The sequence below is a fragment of the Macadamia integrifolia genome, unplaced genomic scaffold, assembly GCF_013358625.1.
Source record: "Macadamia integrifolia cultivar HAES 741 unplaced genomic scaffold, SCU_Mint_v3 scaffold_274A, whole genome shotgun sequence".
In the NCBI taxonomy this organism is placed as follows: Eukaryota; Viridiplantae; Streptophyta; class Magnoliopsida; order Proteales; family Proteaceae; genus Macadamia; species Macadamia integrifolia.
Window position 1 is genome coordinate 164,147 of NW_024870662.1, and position 9,729 is coordinate 173,875.

The following is a 9,729-nucleotide window of genomic DNA, read 5'->3' on the forward strand; positions in this document are numbered from 1 at the left end:
AAAAAAAAAAAAATCCCAAAAGCCTACTGAAACTCTAACCCGATTCCCTCCCTTTTCTCCTCCCTTCAATTCACAACCAGCAAAATCCCACCGCCTCCTCTTTTTCACTTCTTTTCCCTTCCAACAGCAACAAAAAAAAAACCCCCCCGCCTCCTTTTTCTGTGTCCGACAGCCAAAAAAAGAATAAAGAAAAAAGGAAGTCACGAAGAAGAAGGAAAGCCGAGAAGAGAGAGAGATAAAAGAAAGAAGAAGAAGAGACAGAGATAGAAGACAGAAGACAGAAAAAGAAAAAGAAGAAGAAGACGAGAAGAGAGAGAGAGCCAAAACCATACCTGGTTTGAAATTCTGGCTGCAAGTCAACGGCATCCTTGTCGATTTCATTCCACCATCTCTTGGTCATCCGCCATCGCTCCTGGAGTCTCACCTTCGCTGGAATCCCGCTGCTTCTTCATCAACGAACTTCTTGGTCTGTTGGTTCCATCTCTAGGAAGGAGTAACCCCTTCTATCGATAAAACCCAACCCCACGATGCCCTTTTGTCTCCTTTTTTTCTTTAATTACCTTTTTCTTTCCATATTTATCCCTCCTTAGTGCCTTATTCTGATTTACTCCTATTTTAACCTTGGTTCCAAGTATACCCTTGTTCCATATATGCTCCATATTGAGGGATATATTTGAAGTCTTCAAATTACAGTATTGCCACTCTATCATAAACTTAAGTTATTTATCAATTTGTCACTCCTCTTATTTAAGCCTTCTATTACTTCCATGGATACCTTTGTGTTCAAATTTGGCGTGCGGTTGCCCAATGGAAAGTCTGCTAAATTGTTAATTGATGAGCGACTAAATGACAATTTTGTCTCCAAATCTGTGGTGGATATGTTGTCAAAGACCAGTCAGATTATTTTTTAGTCAAGAGGATATTGTATTTATTGAATTTTCAGTTCCTCCTTATTATGATGGTGCTTTTAGTGAAGTATTTGACTCTTCTCAGAGCATCATTAAATTAGGTCGAGGCTGATTGGAACAACGGGACGGTATTTTTTATCGTGACAACAATGTGTGCACCCTCCAGCCTTACCATATGCATAAAAAATTTAATCTTCATGGATTGGTTGCGTCAAAAAAAGTGATACCCCCAATACAACCACAAGCTGAACCAGAGGCATCAACACAAATGGATGATCATCCTATTGTGGAACAGGGGATGACAACGGAAAGTGAGAAAATCATGGATCAGGTAATGACGGCCATCAATGCAGTGCCAGTGGTTCACTATCATGAATTCATTCTTCCCCATGATTTTCCGGACTTAACTGCACTTCCAAAGCTTCATCTCATGGATTTTGTTCGTGATGCATAGGATGAGCAATTCACCCCTGTTCGTGAGTTCTTATTGTTATCATTCTTTAAAACTCGTGGACGAGTTTTTCTTAACATCGGGGGAGTTGATGCAGAATTGAGGCTGAACTGGGTTGACCCAACAGGAAATCTCGACCGAGACAAGTCGGGTCCAATTAGATTTTTGAAATCAGTAGGATATTTTAGGAGTTACTTTATTTAGGAAGTATTGAGTTATTTAATTTGGGAAGATATACAATCTTTTATTTTTGGGTAGTTTTTAGTCAATTAGGGAGTTACCAATTTAAATTTTATTTTGTTTATAATTTCATTAGTTATAATTTAGGAAGCAAATTAGAAGTTGTTATTTCAGTCTTAGATTTTTATTAGGCAAGTTTTAATTTGAGTTTATTATATAAAGGCATGTAACTTAAGTATTAGATAGAGATTGAAGAAAATATGAATTGAGGATTTGTGAAGCCTACGGGTGTGTGTGAGTGATTCCCTTTCTCCCCCTTCTTAATGCGACTTCTCCCTCTCCCCTGCGACGTTAAGACCTATATTAGGGAATTCTTCCCTACCCCTACCGGCCCTCCATCACTTTGTCTCCTCAATTTTTCCCATTTCATTATCCATTATAGAGTGGCTAAAGTTACACTTCACATACTCTGTTTTCGGATCTACTAATCTTAAAACGTCTTGTTTCCAATTTTGATCTCCACAGCTCCAACTTTGTGTTTATCCCCGCTTGAGTCTCATCCACTAAAATGATGTCATCTACCAAGAACCTACACCAGGGGACCTCATCTAAATGCTCTTGGTTAACACATCCTTGATAAGTGCAAACAAATAGGGGCTTCAGGCCATCCTTGATGTAACCCAGCCGTAATTGGGAATTCTTTGCTTTAACCTCCCACAGATCTCACACTAGTCAACACGCCCTCATACATATCCTTAATTATATCCACATATGTACTCGACAACTCTCTCTTTACTAGGACATGCCAGATTAAATCTCTAGAATCTTTGTCATATGCTTTTTCTAGGTCAATAAAAATCATGTGGAGATCTTTCTAGTGGGCTCTATAACTTTCCATGATCCTCCTCAGTAGGTAGCTACCCTCTATCATACATTGGCAAAGTGTTCATTCTCTCTATTAATCATGAGGCATTGAAGACTTGCACTCTATGAAAACAGTGAGCAATCAACACAAAAGTTGGGTTGCTTATGTTCAAGAGTTAACTTTTCCACTTGACTAAGAGGCTAGAAAGGAGACTAATGTGACTGATGCTTTGAGTAGAGAGGTTGTAGTTCTACAAACGTTTTCAATCTTAGTAGTAGTGGACAGATTCTCTAAGTTGGCACAATTTATTACGTGTAGCAAGACTTTTGATGTCTCACATATAGCCACACTTTCCTTCAAGGAAGTGGTGGCATTACATGAATTGACAAAATCCACTGTTTCTAATCAGAATATTAAGTTCATGGGCTACTTTTGGAAGACTCTGGATGGAGACAAAAACCACATGATGGAGACAAAAACCACAGTTTTTACAGAATTCCATCCACAAACTGATGGCCAAACTGATATGGTTAACAGGAGTTTTGGTAATCAATATGCTGCCTGGTTCGTGACAATGAGAAGAATTGGTCATCTACACTTGATATTTCTGAATGTGTATGGAACAGTTCAATGAACAAGACAACAGATCGTAATCCTTTTGAGATTGTTCCAGAAGTTCATCATAATAGACCCATTGATCTTATTCCACATCCATAGCATGCATGAATCTTGTTCATTGCTGAAGGTAATGCAGCTATACTGCAATGGATAGCTCTCAGCAATGAATCTTACAAGGCTACAGCTGATCGTCATCATCAATCAGCATCAGTGATTCATCTTTTGGATTTCCAGACTTAGGCCCCCATCTTCCCTATACCTAATTTGTGATGGATTTTCTTTTAACTTCCTTTTCCCATAATTTTTCACTTTTCTGGACTGTCAAGCCAGCAGCAAATTAGACACCAGCAGTTCAACAAAACAAGTCAGTTGTTCATCCCACACAAGAAACACATACACATAACCTAAGTGGAACTTGTGAATATCCAAACCAACTCTCATCACTTAGCCAAATTCCATCTAAAATTGCTCCTTTTTTTTTTTTTTAAATAGAAATAAACCATGAAGTTATTTAGGTTCCCCTGGCCGGACCCAAAAATTTTATTGATAGAAGATAAATGAAGAAAATACAATGGGGGCGACATAACCTGCCTTACCCCGAACCCAACATCCTAAGACTTTACTAAACAAAATTAGGAGTTAAAAAAAATAAAACCAAACCTTTATAACCATCCATCCTAATAATTCACTTTACCTGCTCGCTCTGATTCAAGTTCCCCAGCAGACATAATGACTGGCTCAATTCCCATGGCCTGAAATATAAGTTCCGTCTGAAATGATTTCCCTTGCCCTTTTCCTCCCCAAATACCTATAAAAATGTGTTACTCTTAGAGAAGCCTATAAGGTCTTGATACAATATATTCAGAATAGAAACACAGTAGCAGAAATTCTTAATTGAAGTCACTAAAGGAAAAGAGCAGAAACAAATGTAAATTTTAAACAAAAACATCTACCTAGGATTAAAGGAACTTTGGTGTTGAGAAGATGAGCAATATAATTCTTCACAATGTGACATACTGCAAGAAGTAAGAAAACATGTTACAAAGAAAGAGGGAGAGAGAGAGAACTTTCTCCATAAATTAGCATTTTCCAGAAAGAGATCGAGTTTTATAGAACTTACTAACTTTGTCCTGTAGAGAAGACCCATAACGCATGTCAGATCCAGAAGGTTGGCATCCAGAAGACAAAATAAGAGCTACTTAGTTTCCACCTCTTACTAATAAACTATATAAGAAGCAAGATTCTTGTAGCTGACCCTAAATAGTCAGGGTAAGCCAAGACAAGAAGTAATTTAATCCTCCATTGCTATCACTGACCAATGAAGCTAATGGAAGACGATCATTCACCAAGAATGGAAAATAGTGATAAAGAAATATGATAGCATCAGTGATCTTGGATGGGAAAGTGATAAGATAAAAGTGCTAATATTGACACTTTTAATAGTAGTTCACACATGTTAAGTACGAGACACACCAAATTGATACTTGGGGGATGTACATGACATAATCAGATAATAATGAAAAATTGGATACACGAGGAAAGTGTTATATGTGAATATGAATCATTTTCAAGAGACAAGGTTGGTTTAAATATATATATATATATATAGATTTTTTTTAATCCACTTAATAATATATATTTCTTCAAAGGATCCATCATTTCCCGTAACTTGTTATCAGCCCAACAAACAACATTAGAAGGAATAAAAGGGGAGATACCAACATCACTCTTCTCTGCGTGTCTTTTTATGGTTGCATTTTCTGAGTAAGATTTAAGTTAGCAAATTTCAATAGGTATGCTGATAAAAAAAAAAAAAAAAAGGAGGAAACTCAATCATGATATAATCTCTCTTTGAGTAGAAAACTGGCAAGATAATCGGAGTACACGTGGTACCTAAGACAAGTCCACAAGCTTCACATATCACTCCGTTGAACTCTATCTACTACATTTATACAACTTTAATACATCCTAGACTTAAATTCTTATCCCAAAGCATGGCGAAAGAATCATTAAGCATGAGCAGTCACCCAAATTTTTTGTCAGTTTTCAATTATAGTAAAAAACAAGAATTGCATCGCATCCAAAAATCTTCATTATAAAAAAGATTGGGGCACCAAAAAACATGAATCTATCAATTATTATTTAAATGTAAAGGAAAGTCCAAACAAAAGAAAAGGTAAAATTAAGGAAAACTCTCAACATACCATGAAAATTGGGGCAACGTAATAATCGCCTTGAAGGTACTCAAACGATCTAGTCACCTTTTGCCTGTAATCAAACACAATATCCGCTACAGAAACACAACACAAACAAGTATAAAAATTAACCAAATTAAACAAAATCAGAGTCATCAACAAAGCAAATCAAATTTTAATTCTTCAAACTTAAACGATAATTACAGTCTCTCCCAAGAAAATTCCCAACGAATAGATCATCAATGATGCCAACCCTTGCTCCCACTGCGATATTCATATTATCCGCTTCTTTCCCCAGCCTGTAAAGATAATCTCTCCCTTCTGAGTCCTTTGCTTCCCACGAAGACTGCTCTGAGAGTCTCCTTGATTGGTTCGTCTCATCTCCTTCACTGGACTTCTCATGAGTTCTACAAAAGCACAGAAGCGTCGAAACCGAATTCTTCTTAGAATATAAGAATGAAAGGTCGGCGGATATGGGAAATTTCAAGGATGAATAGTAAGATTGAAAGGATCGGTTGGGGAAAACGAGTTCGGGGTTGCAATTGAAGAGAGCAGCCATGGCCAGTTGTTACCCGTTAAGGAAATGGCTTAATCGTCTCTGATTATCCTGCGCATTTTGATTGGAAATATTTAGCGCCACAAATCTATAAGAAATGGTATCCAACTTTTTTTTTTTTTTTTTTTTTTCTTGGTAACCTGTATCCAACTATTCACAGAGCGGCAAAGTTTTCCCACGTGCTTCACCAACAAAAAAATAAGAGTTTTCCCACATGACAGTATAGGAAAAAAATTTCTTAACAAGCACACTTATCTTTGTGTTGGCAACGAATTTCCCTGGAGTCCCCTCTTTGCCCTAATGACTCTAAAGACTTTGATTAAGACAGGATCAAGCCCAAAAGACAAGCCACGAAAATTAAAAGGAAAAGGAATATATTTCTCGAGACAAGTCTTGAGAACAAAATACAAGAGTCCACAAAAAGGGAGACTTGTGAAATTACACTCTTAAGTAAAAGAGTCCTAAATTGAATCTAACACTGGGAAAATAACAAAATGGATAAAAGATTGCATTATTGATGGGTCTTTTTTTTTTTTTTTTTCTTTATCCCTTTTTTGGCCGAGATTCCCTCCTTTGAATAGCATCTCCATTCAGTTAGGTAACTGTTTCTTACGAACACCATTGGACAACTGCTCCCACTAAACTACCCCCTCCTATTTACACAACACATGTCCAACACCCATATTTTCCTCAGCATGTCTCTCCACCCTCCACACACGAATACCATGTAACCGTTGGCAAGGAGCTTTTAATGTTTTACCACTAATCCCACATCTCTCTCCCACGCACAAGCGCCACATCATTGACTATAAGGGAATTTTGAATTTTTACCACCAACAATTGCCCCTCATAATCCACTATACGACGCTAGTATTGGCTAAAAGTATGAGAGGATTATGATTAATGGCAGCTAATGGCACAAGTGCCCAAGCTCTTTGCGAAGATGAATTAACACCAAATCATAACTCTTGGCAACATAATTCAAAATTTTTCAAAATCTGGGTGATAATTACTCTTGTTGACGTACAAATATGATATCGCCATGTGCCTGTTGACTGGCATAATTTCAGCAAGATATTTTCCATCCTCCTTTTAAAGGCATGTAGATCATAGCCTTTCACGACCCCATGATTGTAGCCAATTTGTGGGCAACCTTCTTAATATGTCGTGATCTTCATTTTGCAATCACACTTGAGCATTCTAAGAACAACATGTGCGGAGGAGAGTGCTACAACACCCACTGTGTCGCACGTCAATTTGGTCTCATCCAATCCATTCCCCACCCTTTTTATTATTCTCTAACTTATCAAAAACTTGACCAGCCGGTGCTTTTCAGTGAGGAAGAAATCCAAAGAATCATTGATATAAAGACACTCGTTCTTTTCTAGTTTATCCCTTTTCATTTTCAACCCCACCCTTCCATCACTAAAGACTTCAAGACATGGTGGCGATCTTACTTCAATGGGGATGTGGACGCGAGCTTACCTGACCATGTGTCGACTACTTCCGCCCATAGTGAAGATTCTAATACAAGCTCTATTTCTAGCATGCAGAGTAAGGATGACAAGAAGTGGAAGTCGAAGTCGAAGCCGATCAAAGGTAATCTCCCCTCTACGAATATGTCCTTGCATATGAAAAGGCTTTTCACATCAAATATGATCCATCCCGCCAAGCTATGAAGGAGAAACACCGAAAGGCGGTAGAAAGGCTAGAAACTGTCGAACGCCATGAGTTTATGGCACGACCAAAGAACGCGAGTAAGGCACTTTGCACTCTTCCCATAAAAAAACCCCACTTTGCCAAATGCCCCTTTTGCCATTGCCGATGTGGTGAATGCCTAAGCTTACGAAGCCATAGAGAGCGTAACCTTTTCTGATTTACTGGCCACCGATCATGAGTGGCATAGTGTGAGGGGCCATATGGCCATGGTTGAATACCGCCCCAACATTGGTACTGTTTCTTATCTATTTCTAGTTATTAGTGTTTTTTCTTATGTTTAACTATGCCTTTTTCCTTTTCAGATGCTCTACCCTCAACTGCTACCAAAGAACAATTTGGAGTCCCAAATGAAGTCCAGATTGGTGAGGAGTCAATTGACCTACCAAGGGACGATCATCTTAAAGACAATGTTCCCTTGAAGAGGCTTAGAAGGGGAACAAGGCCAGCTGTAACTCCAACAAAAGCTACTTCCATAGTGTCTGGCCGGACCAGATTACAGTCAGATGTTCACGCGTTTAGCTCTCCGTCCAAATTATTTAAAGAAGGAACCACCATGTCTTTTCCTCATCCTGTCAGAGCTTCTGAGATTTCTAGTGACCCCCAGCGCATTTCGAAAGGTGAAGGCAAGCTTCCCAGTCATTCTACAACTCCCCCCAACATTTCAGTGACTTTATCTCTGCAAGAGACTGAGGAGGTAAATGCTTCACCTACCATATTTCTCTTTCTCAGCCAAGAGAGAAATCTGAATACTTGGTCTCTTTTTTTGTTTCTTCCAGGGTTCTCCTCCTCTTCTTGACTTTGACAACATGATCAGCTAACTGGAGACTCTCGAATCCTTCCAAACTCTTCCCTCTAAGGTGACCCCTGGTGATTCCTTCCAAGCTCCTTCTGAAGTTGACCAAGTAAAGATCCTCTATCTCTCTTTGATGGGGCTGTTTGCAAAAGAAGTCTATGAGCGTAAGCATTCCACTATTATGGAAAAGGTTGCCAATGCACTTATGGCAAACCCCAGTCTTTCAAAGAATCAGCATGACTATGCGGGGTATCTCAAAGACCTAAACTCGATGATCGAAAGCTCCATTCCTCAAGCACTTGAAAGTGTGAAGGAGCTAGGAACCCTCCTTGAAGGCCATAAAGCTTCTTCTCAGAAGATGAGCACCATAATGAACCAATTGAAAGATCTCTAGAAGGCTGCCACCACTTCAAAGGAGAGGATCAAAGTTATCGACAAAGAGATCAACCACCTTCAGTGTGAGAAAGAGGATGAAACATAGCATATGACATCTAACACTGGCAACTTCAAAGTGTTGTATGGCAAGTTAGCCCCTTTGGGAAGAGATATGAAGGTCTCCGGTTAGAAGGTCAAAATTTGGGAGAAAGAGCTGCTTGATGCAAACCACCTTATTTCTTAGGTGGATAACAAGCTTGATGTTTGTCGGTCCATTTTTGTAGAACATTTCAAGTTTCGGGCCTGCGAGCCAACCAAATCTAGGGGGAATGCCCCCTTAGTGTCTCTGAAAATTTATGAACTTGTCTTGCATCTTTCTTCTTTCATAGACCCTTTTTCTGTCAGTCAAGGTACCAACGGTGAATATATTGACATTTTTTTTATAGCCATTAATATACATTTCTTTTGACGGTCAAGGTATAGTAGCACATATACAAACCATTTTACCAGTAATAGGTGGAATTGAGTTGCCACCTTTTTCATGGTAACTCCGATATGGTTGGGTAAAACCTTTTTAGGTATTTCCCGTTTATCAGTTTCAAATGAATTTTCCCTTCCAAATCTTGAAGCCTGTATACCCCTCCTTTTAGCACCTGGTAAACCTTGAAAGGGCCTTCCTAAGTAGGGGACCACTTACCAAACCAATTAGTCTTAGCTTCAATCGGTAGAATGGCCTTCCAAACCAACTGGACCTCTTGGAATCCTTTCTGCTTTACTCGCTTGTCATATGTGTTGGCCACAACTATATTTCGGATCTACATAAAGTTCAACTCTTTTAAGCATTCTTCTCTTAGATCTTCCAATTCGGTCATCATAGCTTCGTTGTATTGTCGTGGTGACAAGTTGTGTTTGTGCGCCATGCGTAAGGATTTTATAGTGATCTCCATGGGTAGCACTGTGTAAGGGTGTCAATCGGTCCGGAACCAGGTATTCGGTCCGGTTCTAGTTTCGGTTCCAAGGAGTGTTAGTGTGATCCAGAACCGGACCAAGTCCCGTCTCGGTTCTGAAA

The 9,729-nt window shown here is 38.9% G+C and overlaps 1 protein-coding gene across 1 annotated transcript in view; it reads right to left on the reverse strand.

The window, feature by feature from the left end:
- The window catches only part of LOC122071594 (ribulose bisphosphate carboxylase/oxygenase activase, chloroplastic), a 139,161-nt gene extending 132,962 nt beyond the window's left edge, over positions 1-6,199 (reverse strand). Inside the window, exons 1-5 of the mRNA XM_042635983.1 lie at positions 5,422-6,199; positions 5,227-5,312; positions 4,143-4,152; positions 3,976-4,038; positions 3,717-3,830 (exon numbers count right to left, since the gene is read on the reverse strand). Of these exons, the coding sequence (XP_042491917.1) occupies positions 3,717-3,830; positions 3,976-4,038; positions 4,143-4,152; positions 5,227-5,312; positions 5,422-5,776 (628 nt within the window). The 5' untranslated portion in view covers positions 5,777-6,199. The remainder of the gene's footprint in view (positions 1-3,716; positions 3,831-3,975; positions 4,039-4,142; positions 4,153-5,226; positions 5,313-5,421) is intronic.
- Positions 6,200-9,729: the final 3,530 nt, after the last annotated feature.